Source organism: Lepisma saccharinum, chromosome 10 (genome assembly GCF_977018435.1).
Source record: "Lepisma saccharinum chromosome 10, izLepSacc3.1, whole genome shotgun sequence".
In the NCBI taxonomy this organism is placed as follows: domain Eukaryota; kingdom Metazoa; phylum Arthropoda; class Insecta; order Zygentoma; family Lepismatidae; genus Lepisma; species Lepisma saccharinum.
The window spans coordinates 13,507,270-13,529,082 of record NC_139238.1 but is presented as its reverse complement, the minus strand read 5'-3'; the positions used below and the strand labels follow the sequence as shown (position 1 = coordinate 13,529,082).

The 21,813-nt window shown below is 38.8% G+C and overlaps 2 protein-coding genes across 2 annotated transcripts in view; one reads left to right on the top strand and one right to left on the bottom strand.

The window, feature by feature from the left end:
• Positions 1 to 16,168, top strand: part of LOC145994445 (uncharacterized) — a 113,918-nt gene extending 97,750 nt beyond the window's left edge. The window contains exons 2-4 of the mRNA XM_083130581.1: positions 4,624 to 4,729; positions 7,362 to 7,467; positions 15,937 to 16,168. Coding sequence (XP_082986707.1) covers positions 4,624 to 4,729; positions 7,362 to 7,467; positions 15,937 to 16,168 — 444 coding nt within the window. The remainder of the gene's footprint in view (positions 1 to 4,623; positions 4,730 to 7,361; positions 7,468 to 15,936) is intronic.
• The window catches only part of LOC145994472 (dynein axonemal heavy chain 1-like), a 1,132,367-nt gene that overhangs the window by 764,942 nt on the left and 345,612 nt on the right, over positions 1 to 21,813 (bottom strand). The window lies entirely within an intron of this gene.

The following is a 21,813-nucleotide window of genomic DNA, read 5'->3' as shown; positions in this document are numbered from 1 at the left end:
AAGAGACTTACAAAAAAATGCCCATGCCCAGACCGGGACTAAAAAACTGAGCATTCCGTGACGAAACTGAAAGTCGACAATCCAACGTGTTAGGCTACAGAACAGACCAATTCTCTGTCTCCTCTAGATTTTACAGTCTACAGATTTTTCAGACACAATTCTCATTCTCGGTGTTGTGTCGAATCGCGAATACCAGTCTCGTTTCGAGGATTGAATCGCAAACGTTTTTCTCATTTTGACTTCCGAACGCCTGTATGCTTTAAAGTCTCGAATCGCGAACATCTGTTTCTTTTCAAGTCTCGAATCGTAAACGTCTGTCTCGTTTCAAGTCTCGAATCGTAAACGTCTGTCTCGTTTCAAGTCTCGAATCGCAAACGTCTGTCTCGTTTCAAGTCTCGAATCGCATACGTCTGTCTCTTTTCAAGTCTCGAATCGAAAACGTCTGTCTCGTTTCAAGTCTCGAATCGCAAACGTCGGTCTCTTTTCATGTCTCGAATTAAATACATCTGTCTCGTTTCAAGTCTCGAATCGCGAACATCTGTCTCGTTTCAAGCCTCGAACCGAAAACGTCTGTCTCGTTTAAAGTCTCGAATTGCGAATATTTTTTTCGTTTTGAGACTCGAATCACGAATGCCTGTCTCGGTCTTTGTTTCGTCTCATTTACAGTGTCGAAATACACTAAAAATGTAAAAATGAAGAGAATACACGAGCAAAAAATATATTTGTACCTCAAACCACAGTATATAACCTAGCTAAAAATAAAGCACCCCCCCCCCCTCGCTTTTGCACTTCCTTGACATGTCTGAATGAGTCACATAGTAAAGCAATTTTCATTTGGGTGAAATTGTACAGGTTACTACACACTGAAATTTGCTAAAGTCACGAAGAAACGAGATCCGTAGACAGTCTCGACTTTACAGAAGTCTGAAATGTTCTCCGTCTCATCTCAGCAAGTTCGAATAGTCTGGTCCGGTTATAGTTTCGACAGTTTAAAGATGAGACAAACTTCTGCTCCACGAGAACTTGTATTCGAGACGCCATCTCGACGAGAGAACATGCCCCACTTTCATTTTTTTTCAGAACTACACCAGGGGATTCTCTCTTGTTAAGAGGTAACCATTTAGGTGTACGTAGAAAAGAGCGCCTTGTGGGGAGCTATATGGCTTCTGCTCTTCATCCACACTCCAGAGATAGGTGGAGAGGAGAGAGATAGGGAAGAAAGCTTCTGCCAATCAAACTTTTACCCCTCTTATTGCTGCGGACGAGTTATCAAGAAGGTGCGTTCCTGCTCTGAACTTCCTTCTCCAGAAGCGAGGATCTAAATTGCCGCCGTAGGAAGGTCACGTCCGATGCTCAGCTGTCACGAGGAAGGAAAATGATGTGATAGGGCAAGGAGTTAATTTCCGAACGGGGATGAAGTTCGGAGGACGTGAGGGACAAGAAATTCTCTCTCTCTCGTTGCCGTTATTTGCCCCTCCGGCTCTGTCGATGGGCAGAAGGAAAGTTTAACTTTCTCTCTCTTTCTTTAGTTTCATGTTGTGCCAGCTGCGAATTGGAAGAAGATCCCCGGATAGAGATGAAAAAAAGGGAAGGCTGCAGATTAGGCGTGAAGCTTCGTCTTGGCAAAGAACTTGAGATCTACCCGACGAACTTTGCCTGTGTCCAATTGCCAATTTAGAAAGAAGGATAAAGAAGTTCATCAGGGAATTATATTGCGTCCTGGGCTTAAACTCTTTCATGTATGTGCAGACTTGTTGACTGAAGTTCAAATCCTATTTGGCGGAACTACATCTTGAAATTTAACTTGCTTTTCCTAGAATTATCTTTCTCTCTCTCTCTCTCTCTCTCTCTCTCACTGCGTATGTATGTGTTTCACACAAACAAAATATCCTGAGTAGCGTTGAGAGCCTTATTATCACGTATCAGAAACAGCACATATGCCAATTCATCCCAAACATCCTGAAATAAAAATGCACCCTCCTTCAGAGCAACTTTCTGGATTTGCCAAATGTGAAAGATCACTTTGAGGGTTTTGAATTACAATTTCTAAGGGTTCAAGAATATTGGCATTATATTACCATAAATAGAATTCATCACCCTCGTTAAAATTCCAGATATTGCTACCGAAATTTTATGGTTCGTGTTCTGTCCTGTGCATGGTTCTTTCTTCGGAAATGTCATTTGAATCACCATTTTATGATCTTTGAGGTTTCGATTAGTCCAAATTGGCTGGAAAGTATACAAAATAAGATACGTATCTCCTTACGAAACAACCTTATCTTCCATAGCGTTTTTCGTATGAAGTTAAATAACACGCTCCAGCACTCTTCGAAAGGAACCGAACTTCGTGGAGGAGCTGTTAGCACAACGCTCTACGACACAAGGTCTCAGATTCGAATCTGGGCATGAGTGTCCCTTCATCAATTTCATAACATCATCACTGACCCTCATAATCGTGAATAGCCGAAAGAAACAGAAAATCAGCATAAGATAAGATCAATGAAATCCTTTGAAAAGACTGTACACACAACGGCGAGAGAAACAGTAGGCGAATTATCAATCAAATTTCTCATTCAGTTTGTTTTCCGCAGAGTGATTATAAATTGAAATAAAAACATCAATAATCAGAGGAGAACATCTGCTTTGCATCAACAGAATTCCACTTCTTGGAACAACGCAGGGTAGGGTATAGAATTAAAAAAAGGAATGAAAATAATGGACAATTTGACTACTGTTGTCTTTGCCGTTGGCTGTACAACCAGAAGTGTCCGTGACTGTACACATCATCTGCACGAGAGATCTTCACAAAGCAGCGATTCCCCTGAAGTTTCCTCTTTCACATTAGCACCGGCTGCAACATGTTCTTACCTAACACATATTGTCTTCATAACACACGTTACGCGATTATAAGCCCTAAGTGTACAAAAGTCTCTGTTCCACGATCTCTCAAAGGCCTTTGATTAAGTGGAACGTTCTTTATAGCTAACTCATTAAAAACAACGTGCTGCTTTAGCTGGTAGTTGTTCACGTGAGCTACAAATTACTTCCGGTAGATGTCGAAAAAGTTATTTGTTCCATTAATATCACGCCTGCGATTAATCTTACCTTCTCAGAAAGGAGATAATTGTTTTCCGTAGCTTTCATAGGATTCAAGTTTCTCGAAGTAATTTTATGGTCCGTTGTTCAGCCTATCTCTTGCCTCATTTCAATGTGGAATTTCCAATTATGAAAGATGATTTGATTTATACTATGTGTGTTTCTATTCAAATTCTTCAAGAATTCTGCACCAGTTTGAGGTAAAAGTGTGATATAGTACCGGATATCCAACAAGTCTGGAACCATAGGAGAAGAACGAAACAACTTCATGGTAGGAACTTATTCTTGTACAACACAAATCAAGAAGTGTTCAAAATCCTCACCATCAAAATGACTTTGATTCGCTCCTCCTCAGTCAGTGCCATAGTTTACCTGTAACAGAAACAAGGGTAATACGAACAATACATATGGTCCCAGACTTATGGGACACCCAGTCATTTGTTCCATCGATTTGTTAGTCAACACTAGAATAATCTTGTAACAATCCGCATCTATAAGAAATCTATAATCAATTTTACTCTTTAAAACAAATTTCCTTTCACAGTAAACATTAAAAATAGGAATATGTATATACATGAACTTTCGTTTCTGGATTAAAGATTTCGAAGCTTTTGAAATAGTATTAACTTCTGTTACCACTTTTAACTTGTCAAATATCTGTAAAACTACGCGATGAATGGAAATATGGTTTCTACAAAAGTTTTTCTATTTTTGTAAGAGGAATAAAAATATTGAACAAAAAAGTTGGGTTTCCATTTAAGAAAAATTCTAGTGGCCTTCAAAATGGCCGCATGTTACATACATAATGGCATTCTCTTTCCCCCTTAATATCAATGAACTTCTTTCGAAACGCTTCGTTTGTAAGGTACGCGTATTTCGAGTTATCAACTTAAATGGTCCACCTGGATGCATACACACACACATACATGTACACTGTTGTCTTCTATTTTAATAGCCGCCCCCCCGTGGCGGAGAAGTAATTAAATGACGCTACGACGCCAGGGGTCCCGGGTTCGAATCCCGGCCTGGGCATGGATGTTTGCGAGTGTACATTCATCAATTCCATCATGTCATTATTCATCCCCATATTCGCAAATTAGCACAAGGAGCGATGTAAAATAAAGCAGATCAATCAATCAATCTATTTTTATAATATCGATATTGTCTCGAAAGGTATATTTTTTATTTTTAACAGTGGTTTTGGTATGTCTCAAATCGAAGTAGCATCGAGACCGTGACTTACCACGTGTCAAAACCATCCCTAACATTAAGACAGCTGCATTGAATGTTTTCAGGCGAAAGCTTTCACAATCATTATTCATAAATGAATCACAAAACAGCTTTGGAAGAGTCGTCCACCGTATTGTAAGAACAAGAACAAAAGAGCAGAAGAACACCGAGAAGAAAGGCTAGAATATTTTGTGTTTAGTACCTCATAACCGTCCTCTTTTCCTAATACCTCAAAGATTTTCTTGTCTCGCTCTCTTTTGATCTCCTTTGTAATATTCCGAAAATCATCTTTTGCAGACAACAAGCTCAAGAAGACGCTACTCCCAGCAGTCGTTCCATTCCTCCAAATCAAATTCCAGTCAGATGAGGAACAACCCATCCGAAACGCCACCTCGCTGCATCTGTAAGTATTAGTTCTTTGTCATTTCGAATTTAAGATCTGTCAGGAAGATTTCAGCTTTATTGGAATTTCTGAAGATAATCGTTTTTTAAATTGCTTTTTGTAGTCTTCCAATCTGCATTTACAGCCCATGCTATATCTGAGCGTCTTGTTTCGTCAAAGCTTTAATTGTATAGAGGCAGAGGACTGAAAGATATATTTTATCATGTATTTGGATGATGTCAATAGCAATATCTTCTTGTAATATTCTTCCACTTCGGTTATTTAATTTAGGTTTTCTATCTCTTGGTTAATCGCAAAGATGAGGAAGTACTAATGAATAGGATCGTAGGGTGAACATAATGGTTCACGCATACTTTACCCACGATTTAAACATGGCACTCTGGCTTCGTAGTGTATTACCCTGATCCCTTAGACACGAATGTTAATATCATATTTTATTCTTATCTTTATACCTTATTTCCGAATAATATAATAATAAAACGAATAAGCATGTGGAAAAAAGAAGCTAATTTTGTCTAATGTCTATCCGATGTTCACACTGAATAAATTGCATAGTCACAGATATAAATAGGTTATGACGTGTGTGTGTGTGTGTGTGTGTGTGTGTGTGTGTGTGTGTGTGTGTGTGTGTGTGTGTGTTTGTGTGTGTGTGTGTGTGAGAGAGAGAGAGAGAGAGAGAGAGACATAAAGAGTGAAGCGGGAGGCAACTAGATGTGCACAATTCTCAGATCACTTTCTAAAAGGGTGTATTTTACTTCGCATTTTTGCCACTTTTGGCTAATCGCGAAGATGGTGAGGATGGTGAGGAACACTCGCAAAAGAACAAACACCCATGCCAAGATCGAGATTCGAACGCTGAAAGTAACAAATTTGCCAAACCAATGAACTTCTGAAAAATCTTTCATTTCCACTGTATAAGCAATTTATAAAAGATGATAAAGAAGTTATACAACAATTCAGGAAGAAAAAGAATATTACCATCCAGGAAAGTCAGGCACATTTTCTTTCAAAAGCAAAACAGTGAAAGACAATATTTGATCAACTTCCACCGCTCTCACAAGAACCGTTAAATCTGAAAGGACGTGTAGTCAGAATACATGGCTAATATCTGTAGCATTTACATAGCACAGGTAAAATGGGATTCTCTCACCTACAAGAGCAAGTCCAATCAGAATTTAGATGCAAGCTACTAACTAAGCCTCTTGCGGATTTTTCAATAAACCATGTCGCCGGAAACGAAGTAACCAAACATTTACTTCCACAAACTTAGGGAAAGTTTGTCTAAGCTCATTTTATGATGAAGTAGGCTAATCGACAAGTGGTGACGTTAAGATGGAGTCAAGGGCACACCCTCTTCTCCCGAACCCAAACTTTCTGAAACAAAATTAATTTGCTATCAACATGTCTTGACATCATTTGCAAGATACTGTTAGATATACGTACATCTTCTGCATTAACTGCTGAGCTTCTGGGAAAGATTTTTAACTAAACTTCGTAACAAGATAATCTTTCACAAGAGGGTATGTGTTCGAAATTTTCAGTGAATATAGTGGCTAACGAAGATTGATTGTATTCTTGGGCAATTCAGTTTATTTTTATCATTAAAAATTAATATTTTATATTCGTAAAGTTGCTGGAAGAGATTACAAATTGGTGCTTGCAGACTTGTTTAAAATTATTTCCATTATCGTAATTATTCCACTATCTATTTCTTCTGTAGTCTCTTCCTCAAGGAGGACATTGAGTGTTATACATAAATATGTAATATATTATTTTGACCCTGGAAATCCTCGCATCCTACCAAGCTGGCTGGTGACTATAAGAAACAATGTAACACCTCCGCCACGTACCATTCTACAGAATGATGGGGATCAAAACCAGTCACTCCCACAATAAATCAATGGATGATGTAAGTTATTCCTCATTCATCCTCGATGATGAGAGCACTCGTCATTGACATGACAAGTCAAATGCTTGGCAGTGCGAAAGGCACAACTAAAACTAAACAGCTTAATAACTAGAAAAGACAATGGTCACTCATTGGGTTTTATGAACCTTCGAACCTGAATCATGGCTGGGTTAGGATAATTACCTGTCTATCTGAAGAGTGATGATACATTCGAAGAATAAAATAAACTAAGACCTCTCTAGGCTTCGTTGCAGGTTGACCAGGCCTCGCCTCACTTTCCCTCTACTCCTTTCTCTAAGCTCCTCTCTCTCTCCTCAATCCAAATCAAAAGTCAGTCCCTTCTCAGTCTGTCTCACCTCTATATCACCCAGGCCATGGAGACCTTCCTCCATGCCGAATCGTGATTTTTACTACCTCTATTGCAAACAGCTAACTCCATAAGTTGATGGAACTTCCTATATCCTGAACACATCAGGAAGTTTGCATAGCACATGCATTATTTACATACCACAGCGGTTGAGACAACTGAAGTAAACAAGTGAATGCCCTGGTCAACATGAAGCATTCAGAGAGACTTTAAATAAAATATAATCTCATGGATTAATACGGCATTTTCTTTTAAAAAAAATACTTATTAGAACACACTAAACATGTGCCAAAATTGTTGCAAATGTAAACTTTGTCGCATATTTTTCGCTAACTTGCTGTGTTACTTCTTTGCAGATGTCCGATCGTCGAGTACCAGCCTAGTGTCCACCAGGACCCAGCACAACATCACCAAGATGTTGCTTCTCATCTCAACAGTGTTCATCCTTCTCAATCTTCCAAGGTACGAAATTCAAAATGATCGCATTGGGTCTCTGTATTGTACGATCGAGTCCATTCTCTAATTGACATTATGTTGGTACACTCCCCGCCATAAGTGTCAATATTCCGATATTATTTTTCATCTCCGTTCCAGGAGTTGATGATGGGGGGGAAATTTTCGTGATATTGTTTCTAATTATAATTTAGTTTACCATACTCCATGTTATGTAATACATTCTACCTCTCTTTTTATTGTGGGGCAATTTGGGTTGTCCGTCCACAAGGATACAGATTGAGTACACTAGCTGTCACGAGCAAAATGAATTTGCGATCAAGAGCAAAAATTAAATTTATCTCGTATTCTTAGAAACGCTTAATGAACGCAGAGTCTCAACCACATTGACACAAACCTTGCAATCAAACATAACAACACGTGAAGCATAAATTTCATTCCGCGCCTGTGGGCCATATCTGATTATGTCTGTTATTACTAGGCTAAGAGGAGAACAGAAATTGTGAACTGACAACTCAATTTTAAGTCGAACCCAGTGTCTTGGAACAGAACAAACCGATATTATGGCAATGAACGATTCTTAAATAAAACTTTAAATTGTACGCAGTACAGGTACACAGAATCAATACTAATAAAAAACAAAACTATTGGTTTTCTTTAGTACAATTAAAAATCTCAAAATGCAAAACTACAAATATTTCAAACGTTCAATGTACGCTCCGAGAGTAACACTTTCTATTGGCCAGTTTATGCTCAGACTAATAGCGACTTAACCTGCAGTTGAAAGTGGACCCGAACAACTTTTCAATGTGCCATCATCAGAGATCCAACCCGGGACCTCTTGATTAAAAGGCAACAGCGTTACCATATCACCACCAGACACTCATTTTCTGTTAAGAATTTTCCTTAAAATTACTTTGATTTTTTGTTTTAAGTCAACTTTGTGTCCAGATAGGCTAATCGGAACTGAACCTAATATTTTAAGTGAAACTCGAACCATTATTATGTACCTCCGCCGCATATCGATCCCGGGACCCCCTGATTACAAGATACGCCATCGAGGAGACTCCTTTGAAATCAGTGAGCAGAATTTTAACCTAACCTATCAGGAACATGAACTCGGGGTGTAAAGGGTAAATTTTGTGGAAGGCATCGAAATATCAATCTCCCTTGCATGGAGTACACCCTCGGCTTTACAGGCTAACGAAGCTCAGGCGTCTGGATATACAACCAATATATGCTCCTCTCATCAGTGACATGTTGTCACCATTCACTATCATATTCGCGATTAGCCAAAAGTGGCAGAGAAGAGAAGCGAAGTAACATAGTTCCCACCAAGTCGAGAACGTGAACCTAGAAACCTTACATACCAGGCAAGTACACTGGACCATTTATGATTGACCTGTAGGTAAATTGACGTATGTATTTGACTATTTGTGATGGTGATTAACTCGGCCATCAAGCGACTGAGTGCAAGGACAGGAATGGAAATACCTAGTTAGGAAATGGACGTCCAGGTCAAAACGGAGGAACAAATGTCAAAGTCGCTTTGTGGCTTCAAATGCCTTTCACAAACGGACCTTATGTAAATAAAGGTTCCTCATTCAACTTGAACACACAGCCTCTTCACCAAGCCCTTTGATTTTAGTCATGTAATGAAAGGGTATTTCTGAGGAGCTAAAGAAAAATATCAACGCAAGAACGTCCCGGAAAAATATTTCTGGGAAAAGGTCTAGAGAGAACCAGAACTTTCTTCACTTCAAAGGGACGTGTGTAACATTCTCTGGCGTATCCTGAAAATTTGACTGGTTTACCGCAATTCTTATTTCTTGATTTATTTTACACCACATTTAGATTAACTAGATATACAGGGTGGCTCAATAAGTCACTTAACACCCTCAGTACAAGGCCACTGCGGCATGGAATGTGAAAATGGCGATGACCAATCATTGCCTTGCCAAGGGGGAACCACATTGACGCCACCCACACGGTCGGCGGCCATCTTGATGTCCGCCATCTTGAATTCAACTTCAGAATTTTAAATGGGAAGGGGGGTCGTGCGACATATCAAAATGGGCTAGAATTTCACGAGAAATGCAATGGTGAAGGTTTTTTCGACGTATCTTTAACCAGTAAAAAGTTATGACTGAATTATTGTACCAATTTGCTCCTTTTCGAGGTGTTAGAAAAATGCCTTAAAATTTGTTTAGCGCATCGGTAATGCATCGAGATCAAAGTGACGTCTAGGGAGAGAAGTTCGCATGCCATTGCACACGATTTTAATCGGATACATCCAAGAAGAGCTGCGCATTATAAATGGTTGTCGCGAACAATTTACAGTGTGACGCTTCCATTGAATTAAAAGTCCTTCACAGTGACAAGACTAATGTTTATGTTCAGAAGGAAGTTCATAAACAGAATATGCGACCCTTGTCATCTGATAACTAACTTTGGACAGAAACAGGTTCATAACGTTCCCATAATTGTTCTGGTGATCTTCCCTATTGAAAAAACTCTGTAAAAAGTACCTCCTTCCATAAGCAAGGATGAAAAAACTGTTTATTTAACAAATCCAAGTAGCCCTAAGCATTTAAGGTTCCGTTGATGGAAAATTGACTAACCAATCGTGTTCCACACAGCACGCCACACCATTAACTTACCAACACTAACCATTCAGCTTTGATCTGTCGAAAATGGGTTATCAGATAAAAAGCATCGAATATTCTGTTTATGAACTTCCTTCTGAACATAAACATTAGTCTTGTCACTGTGAAGGACTTTTAATTCAATGGAAGCGTCACACTGTAAATTGTTCGCGACAACCATTTATAATGCGCAGCTCTTCTTGGATGTATCCGATTAAAATCGTGTGCAATGGCATGCGAACTTCTTTCCCTAGACGTCACTTTGATCTCGATGCATTACCGATGCGCTAAACAAATTTTAATGCATTTTTCTAACACTTCGAAAAGGAGCAAATTGGTACAAGAAGTCAGTCATAACTTTTTACTGGTTAAAGAAAAAACCTTCACATTTCTCGTGAAATTCTAGCCCATTTTGATATGTCGCACGACCCCCCTTCCCATTTAAAATTCTGAAGTTGAATTCAAGATGGCGGATATCAAGATGGCCGCCGACCGTGTGGGTGGTGTCAATGTGGTTCCCCCTTGGCCAGGCAATGATTGGTCATCGCCATTTTCACATTCCATGCCGCAGTGGCCTTGTACTGAGGGTGTTAAGTGACTTATTGAGCCACCCTGTACAAATAAAACATGCAAGCAACAAATATTTCCGGAAATTTCGATATTTTTCATAAATTTTCCGTTTCAACCGAAAATTTGATATGGACTTTTACTTTAGACACTGCAAAACTGCTGCTGCCAAGCGCGGCACAAAGAGCAGGAAGGAACAAGCACTTTTCACTCGCTAGGTCTAGCCGGTAGGGCGCCTGACAGCCACACGGGAGACCCGAGGTGGGTGATCTAAGGTCGGAATTTTTCCAGCCTTGGCCCCGCATAAAGCGGCTCTGAGGTTCACCCAGTCTCAAATCAATGAGTCCCTGGGGGATAAAGACAGTCGAGGCGTTGTGCTAATCACATCACCTCCGAAATGGCCGAGATCGAGAATGTGTGGATCCCTACTTGGTTAGCATCGCGACGACGAGGATGAGATGATGAAATTGATGAAGGTACACTTACAAATGACACCCATGCCCAGGCCGGAATTCGAACCTGTGACCCCTGGCGTAGTAGTGCACTGTGTTAACCACCCCGCGAAGGATGTCCGCTTGTGGGAATAGTGATCCTGGGAAATTTATCAAATGACAGGGATGAGAAAGACAGTCTCAGTTTCCATGGAAGCGTTTTTGATCAATTCATCCAGCAGCAAAATTAGTTTTCTGGACTTCTTGACAGCCATTCCACGTTCTGAAGTGAGAATTCATAACAGTATCTAACATTTTTTCCAAGCTGCTGCACATTTCAAATCTCTAAACGTTAGAGGCAATGAGCTCAGCCTACAGAATTCTGAAGCCGATAGCAATTTGGATTTAACGTCAAGAATGAATTTCATGATCCTCCCTTTGAAAAGAAAATACATTTAGAGCAGTCGGGTGTGGAAAATAATTGCCAAGTCTTTTTTTTTTCATTTTTCTTTTTTCTTTTTACGATTTCAGTTTTACACTTCGTAGCTTATAGTTCCAGATTCGCAAAATAGCTTACTTGGAAAATCCAGAAAAAATTGCACAACGACCGCGTTTTTCTTTTATCAGACCTTAATTGAATTTATCTCTATTGATTTCATGTTAATGTTCTACGCCGAAGCCCAACGTAGCCAATAGCAGAGACCAAAAAACTTCTTGTGATTCTTATTTATCCAGGGAATGGTTTTCCGCGAGTGGATGGGATTTTAAAAATAATTTCATTTTTATCGCTAGCAATTTCGGGCAACAAAATCGTCAAAACAGCCGGCAGTAAAGATTGACTACCACGAACCCAGAAAGACAATTTTGGTTTGCATACGTTGGGAAAGGAAAGAGCGATTTGACGATAGACTGAGCTCAATGAATAGTTATCGAGATAAGGATTTTTAAGGTGATGAAAATATCGCCTCTTAAAAAAGTAAATGCCTCAATAAAAGGTTAATTTCCGTTACTGGATTTGTTCGAGCGAACGTGTGCGCGCATTGAAAACTCTGGTTGACCCTCTAACGCTTCATACAATTTCATGTTTCTGAATAATTTTCCCCAGGCACAAAATGTTTCAGTGTTTGAGTGAGTTTAAACACGCGTGTTTCTGCAAACACAGAATAGTTATGTGGACATATATGTGCACATAGAAGAGCTGAAGCCACAATCATCAGTCGATCACCAAGTTTGCTTGGCCGTGTTATTTCCAGCATCTTTACTTAGCTTTCTTTTCTCTTCTGGACACTTTCACCTGTGGAAACCGCGACCTGCCACCCTTCTTGCGCTAGCGACAGCTTGGCAATTTAGTTGTGAAATATCAAATTATGTTTAAATTAGTTGTCAATCTGCATCTAATGAAATCTTCTCGTTTTCTTAGGCCAATACGATTAAATAAAGTGTGGAGTTTTATTGGCATGTCGCATTTTGAAAACGAAAAAATCGACTTATTAGGAATATTTGCACTAAATAACCTGTTGCGCAACAGCCCGTGAGGGCCCGGGCCTACCTACCTACCTACTAACTGCCGGCCGTACTCTCACATGCCTCAGCAGAGGTGGACGATCATGCAACCAGTTACGGGGTGACGTGTGGTCAGCACGACGAACCCCCCAGTCGTCGTCGTAGATTTCTGTGACCGGTTACGGTACTCATTCCTGGCTCTCCAATTTACTCATGGTGGTGGGTGGCCAGCGGTACCATACACTGGCCGAGAAAAGTCGTTACGCTTCACCCGGAGACTCGAACTAGTGCGAGGCCTGACGCCTTAAAGAAGCACGGCAAGGGTGCAGGAGAGAATATTTCCACTACAAAATACATATGTTCATGAAAATTTCTGCTCAAATTAAAATGACAGATTTCACAAGATCCTCGTATGGGCCGGTGTCCGATATGTGCGCATTATAAGGAAGAAGTGTTCCTCAAACACGTTTACGAAAATCTATCATTGATTGGTTGATTTAGTTTATTTTATCTCATTTTTCTTCCACTTTTGGCTAATCACGAAGATAAGGTTGAGTAATGGTGTGATGAATTTGATGAAGGGACACCCATAAGAAACACCCATGCCCAGCCTAGGATTCGAACCCGGGACCCCTGTCGTTCTGACGTGCTGTGATAACCGCTTCGCTACAAAGGTCGTTTCGAAAAATCTAATCGTAAAATTCAGCAAAAAAAAACCATGGAAACGTCGAAACAAACTTGAATAGGTAATGTCGAAGCTAAAAGATAACGTTATGCACTTTACCTATTCAGAACAGAAGCAGATGGAAGGATTGCGTTGCCATGGTAATGAGGGTACGAGGCTGAAATAATGTTATCTGGTTGTTCGCATTCGTAATCTCTTCTCTCACTATTGATTGGGTGTTTTACAAAGTACTCAACACTTGCCATCAACTCTTATCAAGGGCAGATGTGCTGTCTATGCAAGTGCTTTCATAACTGTGATATAAGCCACCAGCTACTCATAATGGCCTGAACTTTTCAATCAGAGGGGTCTTGATAAGATGTACCGTGCAACTAGGTTTGCCAACTTTAAACAATAAATTTCGGGGAGAAAAAATAATTACAGCCTTCAAACCGTTTGGATGAAAATGCTCCGGAAACTAATGTCCAGAACATCAGCTGTTGCCTGTTTGTTGCCTTGCTACTGTGAATACAAAGTTTGAATTCCTAAAACAAATTATGTGAAAACAGCATTTGACTTTGTTTTTTACACGTTGGTGCTTATACCATCCTGTCCCATCTTTCTCCGGAGCAGGTGAACGAAAACAAGTCTATTCGCAACAGGGTGGATAAAAAAATCATAATTTTTATTAAAAGAATCATTTTTGTTGATTTCTTTTACTTAAATTCATTTTTTTAAAAAAAAAACAGCTTAAAATTGCTTGTGTGGTTTTTGGCACCATACACATAGATGAATCTTTTTTTAATAGAAAGGCTTTTTCTAGTAAACGGCACTGTAAAATATTTGACCAGTTTGATTAAAGCAAATAAAAAGTTATATGTAAATATATTTATCTCTTTCTGATACACTACCCATGGAAATGTTCATTGAAAAATATCAGCTGTCATGTTTATTTACAGTTTAATGATAATGACATTATATATGGGTCAACATGATTACTATTTTGTTCATTTTTCTACACAAATTATTTGCTATTTTTGTCCATATAAATTTCTGAATTTTAAATGGAGGGAAATGTGTTTTTACATTTCCTATCGTATGATTTGGTTGGTTGATTTGGTTTTTTAAGTCCACTTCATGCACAGTAAGGATAATTGGGACTGGACCTACAGTTTAAAGTGGGATCTGAACCACCATGTGCTTCCACCCCTTGATTACAAGGTGACAACGCCACCATTGCGCCATCGGGGAGACCCTTCTTTCGTATGAACTTCACACCACCAGCACATGTATTTTATTTTATTTATTTTTCTTTCTTAGAGCCCATTAAACAGCATTAAACGATTACGATATTAATGAACTTTCACCAGAAGTTATTCTACAGAATCTACATTCCCCTTCAAACTGACTTTTTCTGCAACCAATAGAAATAATTTTTCCATGCGTCATTGAAAGCACAGAAATACTTTTCCAATAATAATAGTTTTCTTTTCTAGAACTGTCCACCAACACACTGAAAATGTCACTGCAACGACGCTCAAGTTCGACGCAACGAACAATGTCTTGCTTCAGTAACGCCATTTTTTTATAAACTTTGGGTGGGCTGAACTATAAGATTTGTTTTAAAATATTCTGTAACAATATATGTCCTTAAGTAGGCTGATGGTTTTACCCCAAAAAGCATTTTTTTTTTTTGGCCAGCAAATGCAGGTTCTTACATTTAAAACACCTTCAAGGCCATTTCCGAGAGGAATACGTAAATTTTACAGTGGTCGTTTTTGCCTATTTCGAAGGTAACTGCTTTTTCAGTGCCCACTCCTAGAAAATGATGAAAACGTGCCGATGTTTACTAATTTTAGTGCCTATATAGTATTTTTGGTGCATCTTGTAACAGATTGTGAAATAGTTTGATAACACTCAAGTCAGTAATTAACTTGTGAGAATATTTTATATGTAAAATAATGATGAAACATTGTGTTTTCTTGAAGTGCGAGGATCTTAGGTAAATTTAGGAGGGCTCGAGCCCCACAGGCCCAATGAAAAGCCACTTGGCAAGCCCTGGCTCTTAGAGATCTGTTGCGGTATGGAGGTTACTTTTGGTTTCCATGGGCATTGGTAAAAATATCAAAACTTTGTCATTTCGGCGTTAATTCCTTGTTCACGAAACTGGTATAGTTGAAGTCCTGATTCGAACACCAGTTCGGTATCTTTGATATAGCTGGAGAGAAAGCCGACCGGACGCGAATCTTGTTTCCAGACAGCACTTGTTTTGCTGGGAAGCGCTTTTGTCACATTTACATCCAACACGAACTGTGATGACGTTAAACTTCCAAGATCTCTACATTGTACAAAAAATTAACACAACCTAACGAACATAACCGCAACCTCACGTTGTGTACTATTTAAAGAAGCTGTATTGACAAATATCTCATTTACTCCACGTGGACTTGACAATTACTGTCAGTTCCTAAAACAGACGCTATCGGCAAGAAAGGTTCGAGGGGAGGACATACTGGGCTCCATGTGGACTTGACATGTGGTTGTCAGAGGGAAATGGATCTTTCGGAACTCTGAAGTAAAGTGGCGTTCGAATCAGGACTTCAACTATATCATAATATCAATGCACTTTGGCAAAAGAATCATCCAATGAACATTGCTTTTCTTTCAGCTACGTCATCCGTCTGTACATCTTCATCTTCTCCTTAAGCGGACGTGACCCGCCGCCCAGCGTTTGGTACATGCAGCAGTACTTCATGCTACTATATTACACGAACTTCAGCATCAACTTCCTCCTCTACTCCACATGCGGAGCCACCTTCCGTCGCTGCTTGTGGCAGCTCACCAAGAAGAAGCTCAAAAGCCTGTCCCGCTCGCACTGTAAAGCTCAGAGCTACATGTAAACGCTACGAATCGACGCAACGAACACTTCAAAACTCAAGTTGGACGTGAAGTGTCATCAAGTTACACTTAGTCGGGGAAATTGGCGATTTGACCTCAGGCTAAAATTGGAAACCAATGTCTTGGAGCAGAATAAGTGGCACATAGAACGCTGTCTAAAATGGGATGCCTTCACAAGAGGGCCAAATATGAAAAAGTTAGACGCTGCAAACATTTGAAACTGCATATTGAGTTCATCAATTTTAGAGGCATTGCAATTGTAGTAGTAGTACCGTCATGTACAGTCGGGTACATAAAAAATACAATGCAAATTATCCATCAATTTCGCTTTCGCATTCTGTGTGTTCTTGTTGGAGGTGTGGAATTGTACTAGTACAACGAACGGTAAAGATCATAGTAAGCAAATTGCCCATCGGTATTTTCATGTCTTTTTAAATTCTACATCCTGTATTGTAAAAGAAATGTAATTTTGTTGATTCGAAGCAGTCCTTAGCCTCTACTTATTGACGTTTACAAATCAATTCATTATCACCACATCGTGTCAAACAGACCGAATGAAAATGGTGATGAGCTACTATTCCTTTTGTCGCTGGCTGAACAGTCATGGACACTTCTTGGTTGTAACAATCCCATTAATTTTCAACGGAATCGTTACAACGCAGAAGTGTCCATGACTGTACCAAACAGATACTGTCAACTAATTCTTGGGGTTTTAATTTCATTCTTTGAGAAAAACAATGTGAATGAACATTGCGATGGACAATTTGCTGGGATATATTTTTGCATTCGACTATACTACCAACTAGATGATGCCCCACACTCTCTTGTTTTTATTTACAGCTCTTTGCAGAGAGGCCCTGGAAAACATTTCAATTGACGTCATTTCGTTTATCAGAACAAGAAAAGTCATTAGCTAACTCTTACAGCATAGAAGTTAATAAGTTATTGCTTTATAGAGGATTTCTCAGGGAGATTTCGTACCGAAGTGACACGAGCTACTTGGAAACGAACAAATCAGAATCGCAGAAGCAGTCGATTGGTGAAATCCTCAAGTAACACGTGTGTCTTCGGTGTTAAATCTCCTTGAAATCACACATTTTCATGGAAACATTTTGTACTTAATATTTTAACTAACCTCAAATTTGTTCAGTTATAAGTTAACGACTTGCAACATACTCGTTAGCACTGGAGGCAACCACCATCGACCACAAACGGTCCAGTTTGATCAACATTTCCCCGACTAAGATACAAAATCGATTTCGAAACATTACATTTTTCTACTGTGCAAAATTTCTGGAAATCTAAGAAACACTTCCCTATTATATGGATAAGATCATCTAAAGTGTGCTTTTTTATATGGTTTAATACTTATTAGTAAATCTGGATTAGACAATTTTTCGCACTTCGTGTTTATCTGCTGTAACAAACGGGAACTGCTGATATATTTGTATGTTACAGAAAAGAATTAATTTTTTAAAACTGAACCATTTATTATGTCTGTGACAAGCATGTTGAGTCCCATAATTGTTTTAAATATATTTGGACGAATTGTAATGTAAATAGAATTTTAAGAAATTGATATTGTGATATGAATTTATTCTTTAACATAATGTAAATGTACAAATATATTCCTGTTCATATAAAAATACTAACTGTCGATTTTCTTTCCTAACTATTTTCTTATTGTGCTGTAGTTCGAAACGAGTTCGTTGATTAATTTAATTTATGTAATTTGTTTGTACACATAGTCGCGCGCACACTATTTGGTTGAGGAGGAGGGGGGGGGGCAAGAGCCTAGATGAGAAAATACCACAATACATCTCATGATTTTAGAATCTGTAATAATGCGCATAAAATAAGGGATATATCCCAAAAATTCCATTCTAGTGGACATTTGGTATAAGTTTAGGTGTTATTATATACAGTGTACATGTCATAGCCTACCTCTGATTTATAAGGGACACTAATATTGAGTCCAAGTAAAGGGAAGCCGAATCTAAACAAAATTCACTGCTCTTCTTGGATTGGATTGATTTGTTGCTTTAAGTCCACTTTATGCACAGTAAGGCTAATCGGGACTGGACCTACAGTTTAAAGTGGGATCCGAACCACTATGTGCCTTCACCGGGAATCGAACCAGGGACACCTTGCTTACAAGGCGACGACACTACCACTGCGCCACCGGGGAGGCCTTCACTGCTCTTCTTAACTGAAACTTTAACTACACCCACGCTTGCGAAGTGAGTGCACATCTGTATTTACATATGTGAACATGGTTTCATACAGCAGACGAGCGACGATATGATGAAATTGATCGAGGGACACTCACAAATGACACCCATGCCCAAGTCGGGATTCGAACCCGGGACCCTTGACGTCGAAGCGCGCTGTGCTAACCAATTAGTCATGGAAGTAGGCCACAGTGACGAGGAAGATGAAGGGTTAATGTAAAATGAAACTGAAGTTTCTGCGGCGTTCGCTAAAGGTACGATCCCAGCATTTAACTCGAGTCATGAGGCACAAACGCGGAATTCAAAGCTACATACGTCCCAATACCCAATGCTGGTTCTAGAGATTACAATGGCTAGCAAGAACAGTAGAAGAGAGAATAACAATACCGATAAGAGTTTCGTTGTTGAGTACTGCTATATGAAATATATTTCAGAAAATTACGCCCGACAAAGTTTTCAACAGATGAGGAAACACAGTAAGCGTACTAAATTCAACCAGAGATGCTACTAAGATGAGATGAGACATGCCTCAGCCTCAAACTTAATAGGTTTACATTACCAAAAAAACTATTGCGAGTATCTACCTACACTCAGAGAACTAAATGCATCATATCGATTTATGCACCAGAATGCATCGAATGATGCACTAAAGTGTGTTTTATGGCTTCTTCAAAGAATCAGATTCATATTTGATGCATCTTGATGCATTTTGATGCATCAGAATGAATATTTTTTGATGGTGCACTTAAACGTTTCGTCTGAGCTACATAAACTCTGTAGCTCAGACCAAACGTTTAAGTCCATCATCCAAAAAGATGCAGGAAAGTGCATCAAGGAACATCAACTGATGAATTGAAGTGCATCTCGACTAAAATAAATCCTCACTTGAACCAAATGATGCACTTTCGTGTTTCTTTCACCACATACAAAAATGCACCCAAATGCATCAAATTTGAATCTGATTGTTTAAAGAAGCCATAAAACACACTTTAGTGCATCACTCGATGCATTCTGGTGCATCAATCGATATGATGCATTTAGTTTTCTGTGTGTAGACAACAATAAAAGCAAACAACTTGAAGATTAACGCGAATGCTTTAGAAGGATTTTTAAGCATATGTAATTTTGACGATTCTGGAATACATAGCTGTTTCTCGAAAGGAGAGAGAATTTCGATAACGGCTTCTCTGACGTCTGCAAAAGGTCCAGCCAAGTCGTAAGGAAATATACTTTGTGAATAATGTAAGTGGGGATAGAAATCCCAGTTTGTTTGCGCTCAAAGTCGATGGACCTTATCACAACTGGTGGTCCTTCAGTTTTAAAAGATACAAGTGGTCGAAATTCTGCACATTTTTGTCTTGATCTAAATTGCCCACTGTCGTAATTATCCTAGATTTGCTACGACCCTTGGGGGTACGTACTTAAATGTTATTTACCACGGCTACAGATATCTTAATCTCAGGGGGATAGGTTCTTTATTCGAGAATTCCGAATAAAAAAGCGTTTTATAGCCAAGAGGATATAGTAAAATGCGGATCTATATTCTGATAATCAATACAAAATACAGAGAAAAAAAATATATATGAATGGCTTATTGCAGAAAGGGACCTGAGTCACATTTTTGAGGTATCGGAGTTACAACCTTTTCATCTCCACTGTCGCTAGCAGCATACTGCAGGGGGGCGCATTGAGGGTTGCAAAATTAACTATTCATTATGCTGAAAATGTGAGCCAACAACGGCACATTTCTTTCTTACACTATCAATATTATACGATTTTTCTTGTTTTTTCTCAGAATTGTGCAAAAGTGACTCAGGTCCCTTTCTGCAATAAGCCATTCATATATAATCGAAAAGGTATTCTTTTCTTGTATCTATTTCTTCTATAGGAAAAAGGCTTCTCCTTCCTTGATTATCAAAAAGGCTTCTTCTTCTTTTATCATCAAAAGCTTCTTCTTTGATTATCGAAAAAGCATCTTCTTCTTTTATCATCAAAAGGCTTCTTCTTCTTTGATTATCGAAAAGGTTTCTTCTTCTTTTATTGTCAAAAGGCTTCTTCTTCTTTTAAAGGGCTTCTTCTTCTTTTACAAAAATAGTCAACCCCTTTTATTCAACGCTGTTTCTTATTTCCTCCATTCATATCAATTCTTATTTCTTCTTTCAGCAGCAATTCTTATTATCTTCTATATTCCGACGAGCTATTCTTATATTCTCGATAAATTCTTCTATTTATTCTTTCCACAGCAAATTCTCATTTCTTCTATTCTTCTTTGCCACTGGAAAAAGTCTTATTTCTCTCATTTATCGCAAATATTCCTCTTTACCATGTCTCTTCTCAATAATATAGACAAATCATTATGCTGCATTCCTTGTAGAGAATTGAACCAAAGCTATAGAGGATTTTTAGGGGCGTCTAATCTGACAATAGCGCCTCCTCCTAAAACAACAACCAAGGGAAATAACCAGGATCGCTAATAACAAGCGCTGCCGATGGCCCAGTGAGACTAATAAGAAGCGCAACCGTAAGTGCTTCGGGGCGTCTAATTTGACAACAGCGCCACCGGGGATAAACAACCAAAACACTGACGATGTTCTCCTCGTCAGAAAAATAAAAAGAGCTAATTTCTGAATTAGTTCGTTTACTTAATAACTTTCCTAAACGTTTCATATGCGGCCATATTCTTAATTATTTTAATTTACTATCTACAACATTCTATTTATTTCTTTTATAGTATTTAAACTCTTCTTTTATATATTTCTCAATTTACTATAATATATATAATCCCTCTTCTCCGCTCTAAGTTTTTTATAATTTCCTTTGCTCCTCTTTATATAGCGTGCTGCCATCTCTCGTCCATTCCGAGAAACCATTCCTCCTTGCAACTTTCATTGTGTCATCGAAACTGGCACGTGACAGATTCAACAAGAACTATTTGAAGTATAAGACTTTCAGAAAATCTGAGTAGACAATTTTATTCTAAGCAACACGGTGCATTGTTAATATACATAAAGAAGAAAAGTTTACTTGGAACAACCAAAAGATAATTTCTGGTTACCTAGTATTGGTTGATTTGCTATATTTTACATCCCTTTTTGTGCCACTTTTTGCTAATTTTCCAAGATGGTGGATGAGTGATGATATTATGAAATTGATGAATGGATACTCGCAAACATCCATGCTCAGGACAGGATTCGAACCCGGGATCACTGGCGTCATAGCGCGATGTGATAGGTAACCTAGTATTGTCTAAATAGGCGACAAAGTTACGGTTTGGCACATACAGGAGATGTACTATGAAGAATGCCGAATATTAATGTCATTTACTACTCTACGTTAATAGAAACTAGGCACTGTCCACGTCATCAATGTTTCAAAGGCAACAGTTCCCGTTAAGGTAACATTGGCAGAGACAAATC